This window comes from Carya illinoinensis, chromosome 4 (genome assembly GCF_018687715.1).
Source record: "Carya illinoinensis cultivar Pawnee chromosome 4, C.illinoinensisPawnee_v1, whole genome shotgun sequence".
Lineage (NCBI taxonomy): Eukaryota > Viridiplantae > Streptophyta > Magnoliopsida > Fagales > Juglandaceae > Carya > Carya illinoinensis.
In genome coordinates, this window is record NC_056755.1 from 2,263,506 (window position 1) to 2,289,531 (window position 26,026).

General features: G+C 31.8%; 2 protein-coding genes across 2 annotated transcripts; both read left to right on the plus strand.

The window, feature by feature from the left end:
* The first annotated feature begins 8,808 nt into the window (after positions 1 to 8,808).
* LOC122307204 (ATP-dependent RNA helicase-like protein DB10) lies at positions 8,809 to 18,198 on the plus strand. The gene is made up of 9 exons (XM_043119919.1): positions 8,809 to 9,078; positions 11,538 to 11,895; positions 13,120 to 13,275; positions 14,153 to 14,221; positions 14,901 to 15,170; positions 15,334 to 15,684; positions 15,888 to 16,165; positions 16,448 to 16,831; positions 17,311 to 18,198. Exons 2-9 carry the CDS (start codon positions 11,572 to 11,574, stop codon positions 17,732 to 17,734), a joined length of 2,256 nt encoding a protein of 751 aa, XP_042975853.1. The 5' UTR covers positions 8,809 to 9,078; positions 11,538 to 11,571; the 3' UTR covers positions 17,735 to 18,198.
* Positions 18,199 to 21,277: 3,079 nt separating this feature from the next.
* On the plus strand, positions 21,278 to 25,317 carry LOC122307058 (transcription factor MYB118-like). The gene is made up of 3 exons (XM_043119672.1): positions 21,278 to 22,073; positions 22,224 to 22,350; positions 24,347 to 25,317. Exons 1-3 carry the CDS (start codon positions 21,367 to 21,369, stop codon positions 24,959 to 24,961), a joined length of 1,449 nt encoding a protein of 482 aa, XP_042975606.1. The 5' UTR covers positions 21,278 to 21,366; the 3' UTR covers positions 24,962 to 25,317.
* Positions 25,318 to 26,026: the final 709 nt, after the last annotated feature.

Below are 26,026 nucleotides of genomic sequence, written 5' to 3' on the forward strand. Positions count from 1 at the left end.
AAAAAGATAAACAATGGTATGCAAACTTAAAAAGTTTGTTCAGATGTATTAAAAAAGTTAAAATGATATTTGTTTTTTGTTCTTGAAGTGGAATAATCTTACGTTTGAAAAAAATTATTAAAGTAAGCAACTTTCAAAATGCATGTTAAGAAATTAAATCTTGAAAAAGTAAGTTACATTAATTAAAAACATAATCTTAATTTTTATAAAATAGAGATATATAAAGGAAATAAAAATTATATAACATCTTTATATGTACTTAAAATTAAGAAAATATAAACATATAATAAAAACAAATCAAACCAAACAAAGCAAATGTAGCTTTGAAAATTAAATGTGTGTATGTGGTTCTTTAATAATAAAACTGTTTAAACATATTTTAAAAATAAATAAAAATTCACATTCATTTAAAAATAGAATTAGTTAATAATTAAGTAAAATGGAAAATATTTTCAGTAAAGATTTTCTGTGGGATTAATATTTTCCACAAATATAATACTAATTATATTTCATACTATATAGTTTAAACAAATTACATTTGTCGTATTAAGGTATTGAAGTTTACTATATTTTATGTATAAAAAAAATAAGACATATCACGAAAATCCTTTACTGTTAATAAAACTTGTGTTTTTTTCATTTTTTCATTTGTACTATAAAGGTATGGAAGTTTAGTACATTTTATGTATAAAAGAAATAACCCTTGCCAATAAAAAAATTATTTTATTTTTATATATACATAATTATACTTTCAAGTTTTTTAGTTTGAAGAAATGAAATATCTAATTTTTGACTATATACATTTAGCTTAATGTATGTAAAAAAATGAATTTACTATCAAAAAATTAATAATTTTTTTTTTTTGATGTATATATTTGTATCAAATTTATTTACTTTTTTAAAAACAAGCATACGACTTGTAAAACAAGCTGAAAGTTTTACAAAAGTAACAACATATTTAAACAAACAATAATCTTAAGTTTTACAAAAGTATATAAAATAAGGAATATAATTTGTGTGAGATTATTTAACATTAATAAACCATTTTTAAAGAAATTAATATTAATTACAAAACAAGCTGAAAATGAACATGGAACATAATAAGCTATAAAATATAAACAAACAATAAAAAATGACTAAGCAATTTAACATTAACAAATCAATTAAAAGTAAAAAATAAAATTTTCAGAATAAACAAATTTAATATAAACATGTAATACAATAACCTCAATATAACAACAACATATAAGCTCTTTAGATTGTAAACCAACTTTAGAATCAACAAATGAAAACATATAATATAACTGTAAATAAAAAAAAATATTAAATAAACTTACCAAAAAAACAGTAATTTTAGCTTACCTGTAACAAACATAAACAAATTAGAACAAACAAAAGCATATAAACAAAAAAACAAATTCCCATACAAAAACAGCATCAAAACATGCAACTTAAGAAAAAATTAAACAAGCATTCAAAAACATATTAAACAAATAAAAAAGCAATAAAAATTTAAATAACTTATAAATTGTCACATAACAGATAAGTCAACGTTAAAAAGAAAAAAAAAGCTGTGGTCTCAGACAGAAGTGATATCATAAAAAAATGCAGATAAACTACGGTTTCAGATATCACAAATTTAGATGCAACAAATTAACTCAACTGTAAAAAAATAAAAAAATAAAAAATAAATTAAAAAATATAACTAATTTAAAACAGTAGAACTTTTATCTTATAAGGCATGAAAATAAAACAATAAGTCAAAAAAATAGTCACTTTTAAACCATTGTGTCACGATAACATAAATAAATCTGATATACTGTGTCAGACCATGTTGTTATCCTAACCAAAATCTCACATAAGGCGTTTAGATGATTTTAATCTTATTCAAAAAGGCAAAAAAATAAAAAAATATAAGCATAGATATAAAACAAAAGTTGAATTGAATTCAAAGAAACAAAGCTAGCAATAAAAAAAAAAAAAAAAAAAAAAAACACAGGTCGATCAAATCTCAAAAAAACACCAAATAAAAATTCATAAGCTCATTTTCAGAAAAAACAAGTTCATCATTGACCACAGCATAAAAATGGAAAATAAAAAAACCAAATATTTAGGAAAACAAAATGCATCATCATCAACCATAACACTATTAAAAAAAAAACAAACAGATGTTACGCTTAAATTAACACTAAAATTGTCACTGATAGAAAACAAGTGCAACAAATAAAAAATAAAGTATTATTGCATTTGAGTCAGTTGGTTTGCAAGGGTTCAAACAACACAATTGAAAAGATCCAAAAAACCTGAGAAAACATAATATAAAAAAATAAAAACTTTAAACCGATATCAAGATGTACCACCAAAAACTAAAACTTGAATCACAATCCAAAAAAATAGAAATAGAAAGACCCAGAAAAAGTCATAAAATAGAATACCAAGAACCAAACATTTTTCCTTTTCAAAATCTTCCAAATAACTGAAACTTTAAATCAATATCAAAACAGGCAACCAAAAATTAAAACTTCCATTATAATGTGAACCAAAGTCAGTTCTTTTTTAAAGCCTTCCAAACCAATTGAACCGAAACAAAAAAAACTGTTCTTCCACATTTTCAAAAATTTATAAAACAAGAAACATATTGAAAAATTGTTCTTCGTTAAAAAAAGAAGAAAAAGAATACATTATTAGCTAAAAGAAGCATAATAATTTTTAAAAAATTAAAGCATATAATTTTTTTTAATTGTTACATTTTTACAAATAAAAAAATTTTAGTCGTTATTTTAATTGTTATGTTTTTATATATTTTTTCTTCATTCAAATTGTTTTTTCATAAAATATAACATATGTTTAAAAATTTGAACAATTTATTCTTAAGTTGAATCAATTTTGTTTTAGTTTATTTTTTTTACAGCAATATAATTTTTTTTTTAAATAATTTTGTTGGTTGTTGAAGTGTTTTTTTAATAAATATGTATATTTTAATTTGTTCTATTCCCCCTTTTTTTTTTTGTATACACAAATAAAATGATAAGTTATCATTTATTGGTATCAATTTTTTATATATTTTAAAATCTATTTTTCTTAAGTTACATGTAAAATTTTTACTCTATTTTATATTAGTCAATATGATTGATCATCTTTAAGCTAATCAATGTTAATATTTATATAAATTGAGCATATTGACTATTTTTATGTATTATTCACATATATAAAAATCAAATGTTATATTCTTATTTATTATTCAATTTTATATGTATATTAAATTATATTTATATTTTTAGGTACATGTACAATTTTTTCCCGCTTTATATTACTCAATATTATTGTTTTATTATGTGTAAGACTTTTAGATTGAGTTTATTTATGTTTCAAAGAGTTTTTGAATATTAAAATAAATGGCTACTCTAAAAATTTATTACATCTGTGTTGAAACAAATTAAAAGTAAAATATAAAAACGACAAAAATAGTACAAGAGTTGAAAATGAAAAGCATGAATAGATTTAGTAGCCCATCCTATAAGTAAATTTACTTTTATAAATTTAGTTCATATTTAGTTTTATAACTATTCTTTTAAAAAGTTAAAAGAATAAGGGAAGATAATTTTACTTAATAGTAAAATGTACAAAATGAAGAAAGTAAATATGAAATCAATCTTATACTAATATTATGTGGTCTAAATTCTTCTGAAAAAATATCTCTGACACATTTTCACTAAAGACGAAAACATCCTCATACAAACCGATGCAAAGCAAGAACAAAAGGTTAAATAAGTAATTATGTAATAATACAAAAGCAAAAAACAAGTGAGAAAATTACTGTTTTTAATATTGTAGCTTATTACTGTCCTTAATACTACAGTACGCCAATCTCCACTTTTAATATATAAGACACTAAAAACCAAAACATCCTCATACAAATCAATGCAAAGCAAAAACAAAAAGTTAAATAAGTAACTATGTAATAATATGGAAACAAAAAATGAATGAGAAAATTACTGTTTTTAATACTGTAGCTCATTACTGTTCTTAACACTGTTTTTAAAACTGTAGTATGCCAATCCCCACTTTCAATATATAAGAGAGATATAAGTGGTGCAAATGATGAAAGGAAAAAACCAAAATCTAATAAAAAAAAAATAGACAAATTTGAGACAATAATAAAAAATTAATATTATAAAAGTATTAAAATTAAATTTCCCATAAAATTATCTTTAATTTAGCAAAATATGACAATTTCTAAATTTTTTTTGGAAAATTTTAGTTATTTTTCTTTAGTGAATATTTTAAACAAAAAATTACATATGATAAATTTTTTATATTTCCATAATTATTTAAAATATTTTTAAAATTATAATAAATATCAGTATAATAAAAACTATAGATAATTCGAAGTAAATAAACATAATAAAAAGATTAAATGATTACAAGGAAATATTAATATGAAAGTAATATTTAAAATTAATCTTATGCTAACATATAAATGGTGTAAATGGGGAAAAAAAAAAAAACCCACAATCTAATAGAAAGTAAAATAGACAAATTTGAGAAAATAACAAAAAAGTAATTTAATAAGGACATTCACATTAAAATTCCCATAAACTTGTTTATAATTTAGTTAAAAATGAGATTATATAATTTTTTTTTTCAAATTATACTTAGTTTTTAAAAACCTACTACATTTGATTTGCTATTGTTTATCTAATCTATTAAAATAATATTTTTCTATGTTTTTTTTTTATTATCTTAGTTTGTTTATCTAATCTAATAAAATATTTTTTTTTTGTTATTATCTTAGTTGTATTTAGAATTTTAACAACTTAATATATTTTCATATGGTTTGAAATGTTACTTTATTGAATATTTTAAACAAAAAATTCAATCATTTTTATTGGGTATAATAATACTTTTATAATTAAATTTTTTATATTTCCATAATTATTTAAACTATTTTTAAAATTATTATTTAAAAAATAATAAATATGATTATGGAAAAAAGTGTAAATAATTGGAAGTAAATAAATATAACAAAAAGTTTACATGATTAGAAAAAAATATTAATAAACAAATAATATTCAAAACTAATTTTATAGTAATATATAAGGTGTATAAGTGATGGAGAAAAAAACAAAAATTAACAAAAACCAAAATAAACAAATTTGAAAAAATAATAAAAAACTGATGTTATAAAGCCATTCATATTAAATTTTCCATGAAATTATTTATAATTTAGTTAAAAATGATAAGTTCAAAAAATTTGTTATTGTCTTTTTTTTGTTATTATCTTAGTTGTATTTAGAATTTTAACAACTTAATATATTTTCGTATGGTTTGAAATGTTACTTTATTGAATATTTTAAACAAAAAATTCAATCATTTTTATTGGGTATGATAATACTTTTATAATTAAATTTTTTATATTTCCATAATTATTTAAACTATTTTTAAAATTATTATTTAAAAAAAATAATAAATATGATTATGAAAAAAACTGTAAATAATTGGAAGTAAATAAATATAACAAAAAGTTTACATGATTAGAAAAAAATATTAATAAAAAAATAATATTCAAAACTAATTTTATACTAATATATAAGCTGTATAAGTGATGAAGAAAAAAACAAAAATCTAACAAAAATCAAAATAAACAAATTTAAAAAAATAATAAAAAATTGATGTTATAAAGCCATTTACATTAACTTTTCCATGAAATTATTTATAATTTAGTTAAAAATGATAATCTAAAAAAATTATCTATAAATTTTACTCAATTTTAAAAACCTCCAATATGTCAATATTTATGATTTCTTTATTATATTAAAATAATAATTTTGTAATTTTTTTAGTGAATATTCTGTAATGAATATTTTAACAAAAATTTAAATAATTTTTTGTGAGTATCATAATATTTATATAATTAAATTTTTTATATTTCCATAACTATTTAAATCATTTTTAAAATCATTATTTAAATCTATATTAAATATGAGTAATATTAAAAGTGTAGATAATTGAAAGTAAATAAATATAATATAAAGTTTAAATGATTATAAATATATAAATCTATTTATATAATATAACTATATATATATAAATATATAAATATTTATATGTATAATTCAAAGGTGGTCCGTATCTATGTAAATATATATATGTAAATATATATAGAAATATAAATATAAATATATAACTAAATAATCCGGTAATAAACAAATGATAGGAGGGCAAAAAAGTAATTTCGCCCTAACCCTAGGAAGCACTATAAAAGCATCTCTAAACCTAAACCTATCTTTCGGCCGCCCCCCCCTTTCTTCTTTCGTCGCCTCTCTCTCTCTCTCTCTCTCTCTCTCTCTCTCTCTCTCTCTCTCTCTCTCTCTCTCTCTCCGGTCCTCTAAACCTAACCCTACATTTTGGCCGCCCCTCCTTTGTTCTTCCGTCGCCTCTCTCTCCCTCTCTCTCTCTCTCTCTCTCTCTCTCTCTCTCTCTCTCCGGTCCTTCTCCTTTCATCTTCCGTTGTCTGTCTCTCTCACGGCTTTCATCTTCTTGTTTGATTTATGTTTGTGTTTTGTTCTTCTTTTAATCTTTTACAGTTTTGTATTCCGTTCATTTCGGTGGTTTTTTTTTTTTTTTTTTTTGCGTTTACATCTAGATTGTTCTTTAGAATATATTTGTTATTTGGTAAATTTTTTGTTGTTTTTTCATACTTTCAGATGAACATAGTTTTTTACGGTCTTTCATTTTTTTTTGTTTTTGCTTTTAGATCTCAAGATATTTGTTTTTGTTTCATTTTTTTTGTTGTGTTTTGTTCTTTTAATATTTTGCAGCTTCATTCGCAGCACTCATGTTTACAGTATAAATTAAATTTTTTTTTTTAACATTTAGATCTGTACAACAGATTTGTTCATCTTTTTACGGTTTTTCAATTTTTTTTCTTTTTCCTCTTAGATCTGAACGGTCTTTTTCCTCTCTCCCTCTCTCTCTCTCTCTCTCTCCGGTCCTTCTCCTTTCATCTTCCGTTGTCTGTCTCTCTCACAGCTTTCATCTTGTTTGATTTATGTTTGTATTTTGTTCTTCTTTTAATGTTTTACAGTTTTGTATTCCGTTGATTTCGGTTGTTTTTTTTTTTTTTTTTTTTTTTTTTTTTTTTAATGTTTTGTGCGCTTACATCTAGATTGTTCTTTAGAATATATTTGTTATTTGGTATATTTTTTGTTGTTTTTTCATACTTTCAGATGAACATTGTTTTTTACGGCCTTTCATTTTTTTTTTTTTTGCTTTTAGATCTCAAGATATTTGTTTTTTGTTTCATTTTTTTTGTTGTGTTTTGTTCTTTTAATATTTTGCAGCTTCGTTCGCAGCACTCATGTTTACAGTATAAATTAATTTTTTTTTTTTAACATTTAGATCTATACGACAGATTTGTTCATGTTTTTACAGTTTTTCAATTTTTTTTCTTTTTCCTCTTAGATCTGAACAGATTTGTTTTTGTTTTATTTTCTTTCTCCTTTTTTGTTCTTGTTTCTGTCTCTTGTCTTGTCTTGTTCTTATTGTTTCGGATTTTGTTGTTTCAAGTTTGAAATTTTCAGATCCGCTGACTATGGCCGCGCACAGCAGGCCACGACCACCGCGGCGCTGCAAATGGCTACTGGTGGGAGCGCACGGCCATGCCGGAAGGTCAAATTTTTTTCATTTGTGTATTTTTTTGCTGTATGGATGTATATTATCACTATACATATACTTTACATGTAGAGCAAAAATTTTCAATCCGATAGTTTTTTTTTTTTCAACAATTTACGAACTGGGTTTTGTATTTTTGACTAACTATGGTTTTGTTTTCCTATTCTCAGCACACAACAACAAAGCAGAAGATGAAATTTCAGAAGATTGAATTTGTATATCAATCATTAAATTTTTTTGTTCGGTGTACTCTGTAAATAAAGATGTAAATATGCAAACACAGTTTTTATCTTTCGATTTTTTTTTTTGCTGTAATAGATATACATGTCATCTAATCACATAATGTAACAAATTTATTCATTCATACAACACAATTAAATTTTACAATAAATATACTGAGGAAAACAATAAATACTGAGGAAAACAATAAAAGCGTACCTAACAATTCAATCGCTGAGAGTGTAGAACGCAGTAGAGAGCCACAAGGAAATGAAAGAAATTTTAACATTTAAACTGCAGTTCAATTCAGTTTATCAGATGAAGCGATCAGAATTAACCGTAAAAAGACAATAACACCAAGTCGGCAAAGCAAAACGACATTGAGGACAACGAAGCAAACAATAAAAATAAGGGCAAAATCGGGAAAAAAAAAAAAATTTCCCTGTCGGTGGGAAGTTAAAAAGACAAAAACATCTGTCGGTGGAATACAACTGAAACGTAAACCACCGTAAATGCCAAATAAACTGAAGGGTAAAATGGAAAAATAGACGTTGGACGAAAAAAAAAAAAAAAAAAAAAAGCCGATAAACTGAAGGATAAAATGGGAAAATAAACGTTGGACGAAAAAAAAAAAAAAACCGGAAAAAAGATTTACTGTTCTTAACACTGTTCCTAACACTGTAGCACGCCCATCCGCACTTTTAATATATTAAAGATATAAGGTATTTAAAATTTTATAATTTTTTTAAAATATTTTTTTAACATCTTTAATCACTTAAAAAAAAAAACACACACACGTACAGAGAAAATTCTGTTTTCCTAAAAGACGGAGACGGCTTCAACCATATGGTAAAAATGACCGATCCCAAAAGTGCCTAATTATTTTATTGCTACATCTTAAGGCTTAACCGTTGTTGCAAACTACCCCAACTCAATACCACGCAATTTCTCTCCTCTTTCCTTCGATGCCCGAGAATACTATAAATAAACATTCGCCGATCTTTAGTTTCCTTCCTACTTCCTCTACGCGCTTCTCGCCCTTTGGAAGCGTGCTTCTGTCTCTCTCTCTCAGCGGTATACGGCCAAATTCATACATAGAGAGAGAGGACGATAGAGAGATAAGGAAGGGTCCATTGGATACTCCCAGCAGTTCTCACTGTTCGAATCTCAATCATACGTCCTCAGGTACAAACCATGTTTCTTTTTCTTAAGCAATTTGTCAGATCTGAGTTCGATTTTTGGTTTATGCATGGGCTGTTCACATGATTCATGGGAATTGAATCTAGGGTTTTAGCGATCGTGATTTGGTGCTTTCCTAATGCTCTGTCAGTTTGGTTACCCTGAAAGGACGTATATGTAATTTTGTGTTTCTTTTGGGGTTTTGCTAATTATTCGGTGGTAGTCAGGGAATACGGAGGAGGTAATTCGTAGCTTTTTTGAGTTTTGTTTTCGTTTTCATATCCTAGTTTTATCGGGAGCCAAACGAAGTTTTGGTGCTCGATTGTTCTTTGCTTTTGAGGCTATGAACTTGTCTGTGAGTTAGGATTTTACCGTATCTTGTTGAGTTCTTTTTTTTTTTTTTTTTTTTTTTTTTTTTTTTTTTTTCCCGATATGTGTGAACCGCGTTTAGGGAAAAATATTGGCTTCGGGTGTCTCTGCCTGTCATGGGTTTCTGCAGAAATATCCAAGGACTGGAACAAGAACTCAAGAACACAAGAATGAATCAACACGTAACTGTCACCGAGTTTATTTTGAGGAAAACTCTACACCTCCAAGAATTCCACTTCTTACAAGATGATTAACTGGCTTTCCCTCCCACGGTTTTCTTTTTTATACAACAATTGATCCCCAAAACTCCCTGTTTCAACCAAAAGTTTTGAATACCGTACTGTGACCGTTTTGGTCGAAGCACTAAAACGAAATATTTTGATACAAGTATTGTTTTGGTTTACCGTTTCGGGATAGTCTATGTATGAATAAATTAATTATATATATAAACTATATTCCAAAATAACAACAATATAAGTCATAAACTCAATAATACTTCTAAATACAAGTCTTAACAATAATACTTCTAAATACAAGTCTTAACAACACACATACTTGTAAAAATTTTACTAATAATATATTAATACTTATAAGTTCTAAATCCAGATATTAAAACAAAATCACTCATCTTATTTTACAACTCAACGAGTACCTTTTCTCCCATTTCCTACCAGTACAAGCAAAAACCACATATGGAATTTTAATTTTCAATCTGCTTGGCTGCAAACATGAACATCAGAACATGAATTGATTGAAATTTGAATACACTGCATGAAGTTGAACATTAGACATGAACATTTAGAATTACCAGAATACACATTAGAATATAGGTTATTTACAATACACATCAGAATGACCAAAACATTTAGATTGGGTGTCTACCTGCGACGGAGGAGCAACACCAAGTCACCCACATGAGCTGAAGGAGGCGACGGCCACAACAGTTTCCTTGATCTCAGTCTGCACACTGGCGGTGCTAGGGAGAAACGGAGAAGAAGGGGAAACCGAGAAAGGGGTGGGGTGGGGTCACTAGGCTGGGTGATGGCACTGGCGGCGATAGGGAGAGGACGGAGGACCAATTCACTGAAGGAGAATCATCAATCAAGGGAAAAATCAAGGAAAATGATTTTATTTCTCTGTTTTTTGCTGCCTAGTGCCGACCACGAATGACGAAACATCACAAGAAAAAAGAAAAGTTTCAGGAAAACTGAAGTTGAAAGTGAAATCCCTTGATTTTTTTTAACGAAAAGCCCTGCTCATTCACTGTAATTACCAAAGTTGTCCAGCACTCCAGCACCCATTATTTTCTGTACCGGGCTGAAATCCACATATCGGTCAAAACACTGGAATCCGGTTGGTATTGACCGAAACACCCCGAAATGATCAGTATTTGACCCGGTACGAAAAGCAACCCTCTTTCATACTGGTTGCTGTACCAGCACTGCAAATACCGGCCATTTCGGCCGGTACGGTACGATTTTCAAAACTTTGGTTTCAACTACATACACGAGGCTCCTTTTTATTTAATCTGCTACGCACCGTATCACAAAAGGGTAAACAATTTGAACCCTCACTCAAAACGCACCATATTGGTAATCAAAACACAACGTTTTACTCCACTCATCTATAATTCGCTCCTCTCAACTACCATAACTACCATACATGATAGTGAATTTTTGGTTTCTTTTCTTTTCTTTTCTTTTCTTTTTTTTTTTTTAAGCCAAGACCCCTTGAGATTTGTTTATTTTTGTTAACCATGCACTATTTTTTTTTTCTCACTTAAAAAGAATGGGCTGTGTTTTGTTTGGATAATGGAGAGAGAGTATTAGATTGCTTAGGTCATGTAGAACTTACTCAACTTAGTTTCTAGGTCTAGTAGACATGGACTTTCTTTTTTCCTTTATGGTTTTTTATTTTTTATTTTTTACTTAACCCACCTTATGACGAGGGAAATATTTCTTTTTATGATTCTCGAGGTTGCAGCAGTTTTCATGTAGCTAGTTAGTATATGCTGTCTCTGTTGGTGTGATTTGGTGCTTGTCAGTTTGAATTTTTAGGGCTTCTCTTTCATAACTTCCCATCTTCCTGTTTTGTAGGTTCTTGTTGCTTTGTTTTGGCAATTCCATCGCTATGGCTGCCACTGCAACTGTCTCTTCTACAGGTCCACGGTATGCACCTGAGGACCCCACACTCCCCAAACCATGGAGAGGCCTTGTTGATGGCAAAACTGGGTACCTTTACTTCTGGAATCCAGAGACGAATGTAACCCAATACGAGAGGCCTTCAGGCTTGACACCTCGACCAAAGTCTTCTTCAGTGCCTATTAGCTCTTCTGTCCAAGTTCAACAATCTTCCCAAGTACAGCGTCGGGGCTACGGTCCTGATGTAGATGAGAGGTATGGAAGAGGTAGCAATGGTGGTTTAAAACCCGAGGTTGGATCAAGGACTCAGCAGGTTTGCACTCACTTGTGTTAGCTGTTGTTTTAATGGCTGTAGAATCTGCAATACTTAGAAATTGTGCATGCAAGAGGCTTCCCCTCTTGCATATTATGTGATGTTGGAGTGACATAGGAACGCTATATACATGAATGTTAATTGGGTTGCTTATGGGGATAAGAGGTTACTTTCATATGATTTACACTTTTGGTGGTATGTTTAGTTCTAGAAACATGATATTTCAGCAAAAGGAGATATTTAAGGCTCATAAAAGCTTAATCATACTTTTTCATTTTTGTTGAGTAATGATAGATGCCATAGCAGCCAATGGTCTTGAGCCAAATGGAATTTCCTCCACCCAAAGGTGTAGATGATGTCAGAGGTTCAATCACCGTTAGTATGCTTTTATTTACACACACACACATAGAAGTAAAAAGTTCCAAAGAGAAGTTTTGGAATTTTAGTGTAGTATTTACTTGCTAGGTATAAAAACTAGCACAGTTGTGGATTTTCTCACATTGAATCGAAGAGAAAATGAGCTGAGCATAGATTTTGTTGCATTTGGTTGGAGAAACACAAAATTTATAGAGTTAATGGCATTTATCACATCTGTTTAAGAGACTTGTTTCAGTTTTCTTTATGTTTCTTGCTCGCTATGTATGAACAACATTGCCATTGCCATATGAAATCATTAACAAAATTATTTTTTTATTTTTGATAGGTAAGAGAAAATATTATTGATATGAATGAAAAAGGCATGAGCCATGTACACCGGAAGTGTACAGAAAAACACCTAAATACATTCTAGCTATGCTGAATCAAAGACAAAAAATCATGAGCATTATCCCCATTTAGTACAATAGCCAAAAACCAAGACAATAGAGTATGCAGAAAAAAATTCTTCAGCTCCACTCTTGTTCGTTCCTTATCCTCAAAACACCGGGCATTCCTCTCTAACCAAAGACACCACATGATACATAACGGAATCATCTTCCACGCCGCAGCCACCTGATGACAACCTTGCAACTCATTAACAAAATTATAACAATAGAATAATGCATTGAAACCTAGGAGGTGAACAAATCAGATTCAAAATGACCTGCAACACTGGCTATCAAAAGCAATAGTGTGAGGGCTCACTGGCTTGCCCCCCTCCTCTTGAACTCTTACGAGCATGTATTGCATCTGCTTTATCTCTGTTCTTCAGTTGGGACTAATGTGATGTCCTTAATTTTGCATTAGAGTGTAAAAGGGGGAACTTTCCATTCCAGTCATGCTCCAAATGGGACTCTCAGTGCCGGACCTGGAGGTTCTTCTACAAGAGCACATGTTGCTTCAGACATCGGAGTTGGTTTATCTGCAGAGTCTTATCGTCGCCGGCATGAAATAACTGTTACCGTGAGTATTTAAAAGCTTCATGCACTGGATTTACTGCAGTGATGTAAATTTCAGTTACCTGCTATTTGATTGGATGAATTGGGATCTGTCCCTCCCTCCAATTTGGATGGATGATGGTGGTTATTAACATTAAGTCATTTAGCTTGATCATCTATGAGGCATGAAAGGTGTTGCTTGTTTTTTCTGCTATTGTGAGTTGAAGAGAAGGGGGAAAGCATGACGTTGGGTTAATATAGTGTTTACAATATTTGCAGCTTACTTGAAGGGCTGATCCATTTTCTATCGTACTTATAATTTTGGTCGGTGTTATATTTTCAGTTGAGATTTTGAATAAAGAGCTACTCTTTTGCTGTCAGAATATTTTTTGTTTTTTTTTTTTTGGTGATTTTCAAGGCAGACATCTCCTTGTTTCATTGTCCTGGCATAGTTTTGTTGGGCTTGAATATGTGTGCATTTTACTCTGATGGCAGCATTTGAACTGGATCAAAGATACAGTGTTCTCTATTTCCTTTCATTAACCAACCCTCAATATTTGAAATATGTAAGCCGATTTTGTCCTAACTGGAGTCATTTCATCACCGTTGTTACTCCTTGTTATCAGCTGTAGAGTGAAAAGTGGGTTCTTTTGAACATCTCTTTACAAGAGAGTTATTCTTATGTATAGGATGAGAAGTATAGTGGGTCATAAATCTCTAAATCTTATGGATAGTGAAATTATTTGGGTGCTTAAAGTTGTACTTTCATTTCCTTTTTCCCCCTTATTTTACTCCAATATCTATTCTTGGTAACACATTTTTATGCTTCTATACATTTACTGTACTGCTTGAAGTGCTCATCATTTTATGATTGCTGATACTTTGTTTTTCCTTCTTTTCAGGGTGATAATGTGCCTCCACCTTTTACATCATTTGAAGCTAGTGGCTTTCCATCTGAAATTCTTAGTGAGGTATGAACTTCTAGTACTTTTCTGTTCCACACTTTTTGGGGGCATTATGGGTTCCAGGTCAAAGATTTCGCATAAGTTTGGTAAAATATGTATCCTGAGTACGCCATTAAGCTGTGACACAAAGGTCTGGTTTCACTTTATGGCTGTCAACTACATTCTTGTATGTGAAATAGTCTTCACTTATAAAAAAAAAAAAAAAAAATGTATCCTGAGTGTTTCATGTGCAAAGTCCTGTGATTGCTGGAGGTCCAATTTTGAGTTTCAGGCACGTGTTAATTTTCTTTTGTCATTTGTACTTTTTGTCGCAGGTGCGATATTTGCTCCTGGGAGGAGCTAATGTCGTACGCTGTGTGCCCTCTATGTGGGGGGTTTGCATTTAGTTTGGAGCGCCCTTCTATGGTGGACCAATTGTTTGGAAGGGCTTTCCAAATCATCCAAGTTCGTGGCCGGGACTGCCGTGGGTGATGATTCAGTCTGCCACTCGGTCCGAACAGAAGAAGAGGCCTCCTCCTGCTCTAGCTTGCATCAGCAAGCATTGTCTGCCTGCATATGGGGGGTGGTGCTTCTTCTGCCAATAGCCAGTCCATAAGTTCAAAATGAAGAAAAAAAAAAAAAAAAACCTGAAATATTGGAGCCAGTACCTCTCTCACAGGGGCTGCGGGATTTTTGCTTGTTCCAGGTACACAATGCTGGGTTCTCTACCCCAACTCCAATTCAGGCACAGTCATGGCCAATTGCTCTTCAAGGTAGAGACATAGTGGCCATTGCCAAAACTGGTTCGGGAAAAACCTTGGGTTACTTGGTTCCTGGATTTATTCATCTCAAGCGTACCCGTAACAATCCTCAATTGGGTCCAACTGTGTTAGTATTGTCGCCAACAAGGGAGTTAGCAACACAAATACAAGATGAAGCAGTGAAGTTTGGAAAGTCATCAAGAATCTCATGCACGGTATATTCCCTCGTCATCTAATATTTCTTATTAGATAGTTTTATTTACATGTACCTATATCTATACTAGAAATATTACGTTTCTTTAAATATGTTTGCTGATGGTTATACATGACATATGGTATGCTACTGATGCTTCTATGTTTTTTTGTTGTTGTTGGTAGTGCTTGTATGGAGGAGCTCCAAAAGGACCCCAGTTGAGAGATTTAGACAGAGGATCAGATATAGTGGTTGCCACGCCTGGGCGCTTGAATGATATTCTTGAGATGAGGAGAATCAGCCTTCATCACGTTTCTTACCTTGTGCTTGATGAGGCCGATCGGATGCTCGACATGGGTTTTGAACCTCAGATAAGGAAGATTGTAAAGGAGGTGCCTCCTCGCCGTCAGACCCTCATGTACACGGCAACATGGCCAAAGGAAGTTCGGAAAATTGCAGCAGATCTGCTGGTCAATCCTGTTCAGGTTAACATTGGCAATGTGGATGAGCTTGTCGCAAACAAGTCCATTACGCAGGTGTGAAACCAATTGAAGGATTCTTACTTGTCATGATTTGCCCAAGTGCCCAAAAGCACTATGGCATATCTCTTAATTTGTTTTATTTTGTTTAACCCCTCATTGTGTATGCTTTCTATTTTATTATATTTTGCTATCAATGGATTGTTATGAAGTTTTATGGTCATTTAGTCTGTGCTTATATGCTGGTTGGCCTATCGCAGTATGTTGAACTATTGGCACCCATGGAAAAACACAGGCGGGTAGAGCAGATATTGCGATCTCAAGAACCAGGATCAAAGATAATTATCTTTTGTTCAACCAAGAAGATGTGTGATCAACTCGCTCGCAATCTTAGCCGCCAGTTTGGTGCTGCTGTTATTCATGGAGACAAATCTCAGGGTGAGAGGGATCACGTGTTGAGTCAGTTCCGAACCGGGAGGTCTCCAATTCTTGTAGCTACTGATGTTGCAGCTCGAGGACTGGATATCAAGGACATCAGGTTCGTCTTTTTTCGTATGTTTTAGTACAAATGGTCTTTGGTTGAGTTTTCTGAGGATCAAGTTTTTCTGGTTGGAACATTGATTTGCACTGCAAAGATAAATGTTATCCTGCTTTTTTGGGATGTAGTTCAAGTTGTATATGAATGTACCGGCGAAGGATATATCTTTTCTATGAATAAAAGAAAAAATGAAAGAAAAGAAACACCATTACCCATTCTTTTGTCTTCATTTTCTGAGTTGAAAACTCAAAGCAATAATTATAGTCGTGATTTCTGTTTCAGGGTAGTTATCAACTATGATTTCCCAACAGGAGTGGAGGATTATGTTCATAGGATTGGGAGGACGGGGAGGGCAGGTGCCACAGGTGTGGCTTATACATTCTTTGGTGACCAGGATGCCAGGTTTGCTTCAGATCTCATCAAAGTTTTGGAAGGGGCAAATCAGCGAGTACCCCCCGAAATTCGTGAATTATCATCTCGTGGTGGTGGGATGGGCAGGTCCAGACGTTGGGGTTCTAGTTCTAGTTTTGGTGGTCGTGATGGGGGCCGTGGCGGTCGTAATGATTCAGGTCATGGGGGAAGGGGTGGGCGGGGATTTTCTTCTACCCCTTCTGGGCGGCCAGAAAGAGGTGGAGGCCGTGGAAATGACTATGAGTCACGTGAGAGGTATTGGGGCTTTTTTTCTTTTGAAGTTTATTATTATCTTCTCCCTCTTTAGATTCATTTGAACTTGCATGATGAGATTTGGTGTCTCTTGAAAATCTTGAAAATGAAGTCCTTCCATCCTGTCATACGATGCAGCTATACTTCTGCCTACCAATTTATACTTGTTATTTTGACTTAATCCGGTATATGCATAAAATAGCTTTAACTAATTTTCCTATGTTTTATATACATTTGAATTCATATTATCGGATCGTTTTTTTTTCCCTGGAAATTTCGGTTTTATATATAACTGGAACAATGAGAAAGTGGTGATATATTTTTGGCAAAGTTTAAATTTGGTTGTTTCCAACAGAAAAAGCGAAATGTTTTCCCCTGCCGGAGGAAAGGGGAGATTTTTTCTTTATGTATTTTATTTTTGTTTTTTGTTCATGTTTTTTTAATCTTGAGAAGTAATGGTTGGACGATACCTCTTGTGACAGGTATGACCGTGGGTACAACTATGGTCAAGATAGAGGTCGCAGCCGCAGTCGGAGCCCCAACAAGGGTTCTGCTTGGGGTGAACGCAGTAAAAGTAGGAACCGTGATCGCAGCCGTAGTCGTAGCCTTGACCGGTATGATAGGGCTCCACAAGCACGTGTGCGCTCCCCAGTGCGCAGTTTTCACCAAGTAATGATGGAACATGGTAGGTCATCCCCACCACCTCAACACCAGCGTGTGCCGCTTCACAACAGTGGGAGTGCAAGGGAACCCAAGGATTCGCCACATGAATGGGGGAGATCCTTGGGTGGTGTGAAGGAAGATGGAGGATTTGCCAATGGACCTCGTTCTGCTTATTTAGGGGATGAAGAGGAGGAAGGCATGATACCTCAGGATGAGGACGTCGTCGTATCACGCAGCAGATGAAGGTGCTTACTGTTCCTCTTGAATAATACTCTCGAGGGGTTTAAAGCATTTAAAGCATGTCGTCCTGAGGCTGCGCTCTGTGTTTGTTTTTTTTTTTTTTTTTTTAACTGTTGTAAGTGGAGGTAGGTGCTATAACTAAGAAAACGGTGGTGTGGAGGATGAATTTTCTTGGATGTCTCAGAAGAGTATTGAGGGGGGGTAAAAAAAGACTGAACCAGATTCCTTAGAACTTTGACTTCATTTGTTTCTCTTTCTTGTGTTTGGTACGGAAGAAAGGGCAAAGGATGAAACATCACTCAACAAATGTATTGATGTAACATGGTGAACTGAATAGTATATTTGCTAATTGTTCTTGCAATATTTCATGGTCTGATAAGTATGTTGGTGTAGTCAAATGTCAATTTGAGATTGTAAAACCTCACGAACTAGGAATGTTATACGACGTGCTCAATGTTCCTATAGTACCAGAATGAGTCTATCTCTGGGTTCTTATTTGCCATCTCATTGTCGTATTGTGAGGGTATTTAGAAAAGAGACATTTTTATCTTAAAGAGATCACATATAAGTAAATTCATAAAGGAGCTGGGTTTGAAATGGTATTTGATATTATAAAATTATTTTTATTATAAAATAAATCTAATAGATCACATGAAAGAGTAATGTTACATATAGTTACTTTTGCGTATTTCTTGCATACTCTATTGATATGATTGATTGGATTAATTTTTTTAATACATAATCAATCATATCATTGGAGTACACAAAAGAGTACGCAAAGATAACTGTACATAGAATTTTTATAACTTATAAAGAGATTTTGCACAAGTAAACTTATAAGTTTAGTTTAATATGATATGATATATCTGTTTTATAATAAAAATAATAGTCATGTTAAATTATTGAATTTATTTTTATGGAATTTTTGTATGACTAAAGCATTTTTCTTATAACAATTCTCTTTAAAAAAAGAAAAAGAAATAGCAACTTATTAATTGTGCTGTGAAAACAATTTTTACCTAAATCGGGCATGATACGTAACCAAGTTATCCATGTTTTTTTCCCGATGTCATTACGAATATAATTTCTGGTTATTGTACGGTAGTTTAGGGGAACATTGTGCCGTTCTCTTTCTCGGTTTTTTGTCGATGGAAATTGTCGTGGTATGCGATCGCGCGTTGTCGTTCTAAATGTAAAAAAGTGTGCTCGTTAGCAGCTACGTAGGGAGGCCGATCGAGCTAATAAATTAAGCAGCAGTGTAATTTAGTCCTAAAAGGTCAAAATAAGCAACGACCTGGATATTAATATATATACACTCTCTCTTCTTGATTTCCGGTTGAGCAGGAGCACCCTATTATTGCTTTATTGCCATTTCTTTATAATTTATTTTATATAATAATATTATATGTTCTACTTGCTGTTTCGGTGTTGTTGGCATTTTGGGACTCCAATCACGTTGTTTCCTTTGCCATATATATGACATCCCTTTCCTATGACTTCCTGGGGCTTCCTTGTTTAATTGTCTTTCAGTTGCTACAGGTGTATTTCATGCACGGCGTTTGCCACATCATCACGATTATATTCCCCTTTATCTCTCTCTCTCTCTCTCCTACGTTTTGTTTTACCCTTTATAAATTATAATACCTTTACCCCTTCTTTCTTTCTTTTTCTATTTTGCTCCCAATAATTGTCTCACGCTTATATAATTTATTAGTCTGTAAATATAATTTTTATAAAAAAAAATTTATGAACTATTTATTTTTTATTTTGAGATTTTCACAAAACCACTACAAAAAAAATAGTATTTTACGATCAATTTATAGTAACGAAAAAACTATTAGCAACCAAAATTAGTTGCTAATAGTCTTTTCGTTGCTATAAATTGATCATAAAAGGTCATTTTTCTTATAGTGAACTAAAGTACTGCTAAAACAACTTAACATGCTTAAAGGAACCTTCTTACTTTATTGAAGATATATTCTGTTTATGATTCAAGTTTGAGCTGCAGATAATTAATCAGAAACATACACTAACACATATATGTGAAATGTTATAAGAAAGTCTTATACCACACATTCTAATCATTTAATTAATATGTGATTTAATTTATTATTTTGACACTTCAATTTAAACATACACATATATAAGTATTAAGATAGAATAATAAAAATGACAAATTACATATTAATTACTTGAAGATGTGTGGCGTTAGGCTTCCGTATAAAATTTATCTCATATATATATATATATACCACACATATATATATTGCTACTAGCGAGTCGCACAGCTTTTATTGTTGGGCCTAATTGATATAATTTTATTAATAATTATTTTCTTAATTATTAAGTAAAAAGAAATTAAAATACATAAACGGTAAGGTTGAGGGAGGCTTCTTGCATTTGTTCCACAGTACAGAATATATGCAAATATATAATATTATATATAATTAGTAGTAGTAAAAAATAATATTGATAAAACTACATATATAATATAAATTAATTAATTTCTAAGTTGAGCTAGCTAGCCAGCAATGATTTAATTATGAGTGAATTAACAGAGCCATTAATGCATTAAATGAAATAGATTCCAAATGAAGATCTGCAGGTATGGAAAGGCCAGCATTCAAACTAAATTGCTTAGCTTTTATAATTATGAGCCATATATGGGGGTTCCAGGTTGTGACCCGCTCCTTAAGAAGCACAAGGCATGCAATTTATGCTGCATGCTTAACCTGAGCTGTGAAATGACAAACTTGGCCTGCCTGCATGCATGCACTTGAAGACAATTTATAATAATTTAATTAATTTCTGTGGAATTCTATTTAATTAATTAAAGCCCATGCATTAACTTTCGGCAATGCATATATGGTCAGTACCTGTAAAGGTCGGTGCTAAAAGTTGTCCTTTTAGAGTATAGTTTGCTGTACAATGCATGCAATGCTTTATCTGATCTATCTGCTCAAATTAAACACTCAAAAAGGAGGATTCTATATTAAATTGCCTTCTACCTTTTTTTTGTCGAAATATAGAGAAAAGACAACAAACTTTGCTGTAATAATATAAGAGTTCATCATGAGCTACCTAGCTAGCTGATTCCCTCTTCATCAACACGTCTAATCATTTACTTCCTTCTCACGCGCCGAATTAAGTGTGTGTATATATATATATATATATAGTTACAGGTTAATATATATTCCTGCCTAAGAAATTACAGAATTAGGGCAGCTCATGATGATGATGATGATGTCTTCCATGGATGCGTATATCATGTGTGTGTCCAATTATTTATATAATTAAGCTGCTATGTCCGAGAATTATCATTCAATATTATATATATATAACGACCTAATCATTATAATTCTTTTTTTATTTTCAATAAAAATACTAAGAGTGGAAGCTCAACAGTCACAATCAACAATCAACATTAGCCGTAGGATAGAGGAAGAATGAGGAATGGTTTTTTAATCAAGTGGGTCCACAGCTAGCTAGCCCTGGCGGCCTTCATGATCTCTCTTCTCATTAGTATAAATTGCCCATAGACCCCTCATTACTCCGCCCGCATTAACCCACCCAGCTTCCTTTTCTATCTCGAGCTAAGCTAGCTGTAGCCTTTTCTCTCCCTCTCTCTCTGCTGCATGGATCAGTACTTCGACACAAACTTCAGAGATGATTTTCTTTTCCTTTCCACCCTTTTTCCCGATCAAAGTGATCTCTCGAAACCGGAGTTGAAAAACGGGTTTTCCTTTGAAAACTCTAATTCCTTCAAGGAGGAGTACTTGTCCGATAATCTTCACCATATTGATAACAGCTTTCCTCCCTTTAGTGGGTCTGATTTGAATCCTCATGACGACCATGTTGATGATCATTTCAACGTTGAGGGGTTTATCACGGACCCCAATCCTGGGATTCAAGCTCCGTGTCCGGATGATCAATATCCGGCGTGTGAAGCTTATGAAAGTCATGAGTTTCTCAAGGATTTTAATGCTAATTATGCGTCTAGTACCATTCTATTTGCATCGGATAGTAAAAGTGGAAACATGCATGGCTTTGAAACTTCGTCTTTAGGCCTTTTGGATAATATTCCTCATCAAAATTTTGTTCAGCCTATAACCCAAACTCAGATATATCTGCCGCTGAAGATTATTCAACAACCTGCATCAGCAAATGGTAATTTTGCTGATGATGTCTCATGCATAACAGCGGAAAATGGATATTATAATTATCGGAAATTACTAGCGGATCAGAACATCAAGAGGAAGAGAGTACTGCACATCAGAAAGGCAAGCAGAGTTCCAAGAAAACCCACCATAATCAAAGGCCAGTGGACTCCTCAAGAAGACAGGTTTAATTTAGATCAGAATCATATATATAATTTTTATTTTTTTATTTTTTTGGCATCGAGAATATATGTTTTCTTTATTTTATTTTTATTTTATCAATTTTGGTTTCATGTTTTGATGCTGTTATTGATATTCTTGTTTTCTATCTGCAGGCTGTTGCAGCAATTGGTCGACCGGTTTGGAATAAAGAAATGGTCTCAAATCGCTAGGATGCTGAATGGAAGAGTGGGAAAGCAGTGTAGGGAGAGATGGCACAACCATTTGCGGCCAGACATTAGGGTTTTCCCCTTTTCTTCTTCTACCTACCATACATATATATACATATATCTACACACACAAATATATTCACAATCACAAGTGTTTTTTTGTTGGGAAATGATCGTTGATATTCCGGTATCGGGAAAAGTCACTGATTTTCTTTTTTTATTTTTTTTACTTAATTGTTAAGGAAGTGTTTTTACATGAGTTTGTAAATTTAAAAAAAAAAAATGTTTAAAAAAATTTAAAAAATTCTTTAAAAAAACACAAAATAAAAAAGTTATTTAATGCACTTCTCGGTAGGAATCCTCGGGAGCCATTCTCGATGGCTCTAGCAGGACCCTTTGTTGTTAGTCCATGTGTGCACACACACATTATTATATATACATCATTAAAAGTAATTTTACGGAAAGTTTGGTAAGTAACACTTACTGTAATTTCATAATTTTAGAAAAAAATTGAGCTGTAATATTTTGCCTTGGATTTTATGAAAGTTGGTAGATAGAATAAGAAGATGTTCGGATTAAAATGTTGTAATTTGTTTTTGCATTGGGGTTTGTTTTGATGGAGGCACTCTTCTTGTGAAAGTGAATAATTTTGTTGATTTTTGTATTTTCTTTCAAAGATTTAAGCGAATGACTAGATGAAAAACTTTATTAAGAATTGAAGTAGAAAATTTAGTTGGTGTTAAAAGAGATGTTAGGATTAATGTTGAGAATAATAAAGTTTTGATAACCAAACTTGCGCTTAGGTATTCACATTCATCAAGAATGGTCATTATTTTTACTCTGTTGACACGCGTTATCAAATGTATACAGATTATGACGTTACTTTCTTGTTGTTATCATTTCTTTGTTTAAGCGTTTTATGCGTTTTCTGAACACTTGCCTTATTTTTCATTTGCATACATATCATAACAATTTTAAAACTTTTTGAAAGTAAACTTGTTTAATTAGCTATTCAGATTCATTAAGAAATAAGAAATGCTTTAGTCATAAAAGGATTTCATAAAAGTAAGATTATAAAATGACGTGATTTGATGTCATACGTCAAATTGTAAAGTTACTTTTATTGTAACATACATCTAATGTATCACATGAAACTATGTCAGCTTATGTGAAATCTCTTTGTAGCTGTATCACTTTTCTTAAGAAATTGATCATTATATTTACTCCTTTGACACGTGTTATCTAATATATCGAGACTATGACGATGCATTTCTATTGTTACTGTTCCTTCGTCTATACGTTTTCTGGAGTATATGACTTGCCTTATTTTTCATATTCATATATATCATAAAAATTTGAAAAATTTTGGAAAGTAAACTTGCCCTAATTAGCTATACATATTCACTAAAAAATTGGTCATTATATTTATTCTTTTGACACGTGTTATCAAATGTATTGAGATTATGACGTTGTATTTTTGTCTTTATCGTTTTTTTGTTTATGCATTTCTAGAGTATGTGAACACTTGCCTAATATTTCATTTGCATACATATATACATATAGATGTTATGAATGTGTAGTTATTCACTTATTAATTAGAAATTTGTAATTATTTTACATGTTTGGCAACGTATCATCGATTGAGTGTATGGAGCTGATTATGCCCTTGTATTTGTTTTTATTATTTCTATTGTTGTGGAACAAGTTTAATTAAATTGTGTGTGTGTGTGTATTGGTGTATGTGTGTGCGTTAATTATGTGTATGTATTTATATATAGAGTTGCATGGCGTTGGGTGCCAATTCGATCGGACTAGGGTTTTCTGATCCAGACTTCGTTAGCTATATATATAGATCGTGAAAGCCCAAATGATCGCCCCTAACATTATGGACCTTAATTTTCTCTCTTTCTTGATTTAGTTCATGTTAGTTTACACCGTTAATCGTCCCTATGAATATACATGAGTTCCTAGGAACTCATGCATATTCAATACACACACGCACACACATATATATATACACGTACGCCCCGAACTTTGCATGCATATAATATTCCTTGTTGTGTTTGCAGAAAGATGCATGGAGCGAGGAAGAAGATAAGATACTGATTGAAGCCCACAAACAACTGGGAAACAAATGGGCTGAAATTGCGAGGAGGTTGCCGGGAAGGACTGAGAACACTATCAAGAATCATTGGAATGCAACAAAAAGAAGGCAACTCTCGAAGAAGAAAAGTAAGAAACCAAGTCCCAACGGCTCCCTACTGCAAAACTACATAAAGAGCTTGAGTACTTCAACTTCATCAAGAATGGAAGAGATCAACGTTACTCCGATCTCAGAAGTACCGGACATAAAAATGGTTAATATGATGAGCACCAAAGAGAACCAAATTCAGCCCGGGAGCTCGGATCTCAATTCTGCCAATTGGGCCAATATCCCAATTTATCATGATAAAAAAGAGGCAATCGGTTTGTCTTTGGACAAGCATGTGGTTCCTGAAAATAATGGCTTTATGTCTATGGTTGGAGAGATGCCATGCTGCTCTAGATCTGTGGTGCAGGATGCGGAGAGCAATATCAATATGGAGTTTGAGATGCCAATGGAGATAAACAGTACTCTTATGCAGGGTGAGTTGAAGAAGGAGATGGATTTGCTGGAGATGATTTGTGATCACCGCAATCTTTGAGCTTGCTGATGATCTTCTGCGGAATTGTTGGTGAGATTCTCTAGCATTAATCAAGTTGAAGAAGCATATTCAAAGTTGGAGTTGTTGACGTCTTCACCCATCCTGCATCCAGATCATATATACTTTTTCAAAGTCATGCGGTAAGTAGCTTTTATTAGGGGTCTAATAAATGTCGTTAATTTTCATGTAAGAGTTTTCCGTACTTAAATTTGCATAAAATGGTACTTGTCATTTGTCAGTGTCAGAGTACTATAAGTTTTCCCAATTATATATTGGGAAATAAACTTAATTTCTATAGTTTACTATATATATATATATAAATGGCGCCTGTCCTGTCTCTTTTTAGGGTTTTTAAATATTTTCATTTTATTTTTCTTGGGAGACGAATCTTGCAAAGCCGAAGCATATTATATATCCCATGAAGCTTGGGAAGCATGCTTGATGCTTGCATGCATGCATTTTTTGACGCTAGTTAGGCTCAACGTGTGTATATATATATACGTTGATGCCTTTAATTTTTTGCATTTGGTATATTATTATATATATGTGGGTCCAAATATTTGACTAATTTAAGAAATAAAATGTAGATTAAAGGGTTATTTTTGTGTGTATAATATATATAGGTTTGGGAATGACAGCAGATTGAAAATTTTCAATAAGCTGTTTTTATGAAGATCAGGGAGAGGTGGGTTTTGGACGTACATGATTCTTTGATTGTAATCTAAGGCCATAGATTCGGAAAGTGTCTCGACTCTGCATCTCATTTTATTATTATAATTTTTTTAAATTTTTACAAAAAATATAACAAACAATTCAAATTTTTCAAATTTTAAAATAATAATAATATTATTAAATAATATTCTAATAATATTTTATTCAACTTTTATTTTATATTTAAAACTATCTCATCTTATCTCTAAATTCAAACCACATATGCATTTTTTCGTTTTTCAAAGTGAAATGGGATATAATTAGATATTTTTTGGAGGGTTTTATTAGTACTAATTTAATTTGTGAGGCACCAAAAAGTCCGGCGCAGTGCTCGCGAGCAGTGAGAATCATTCG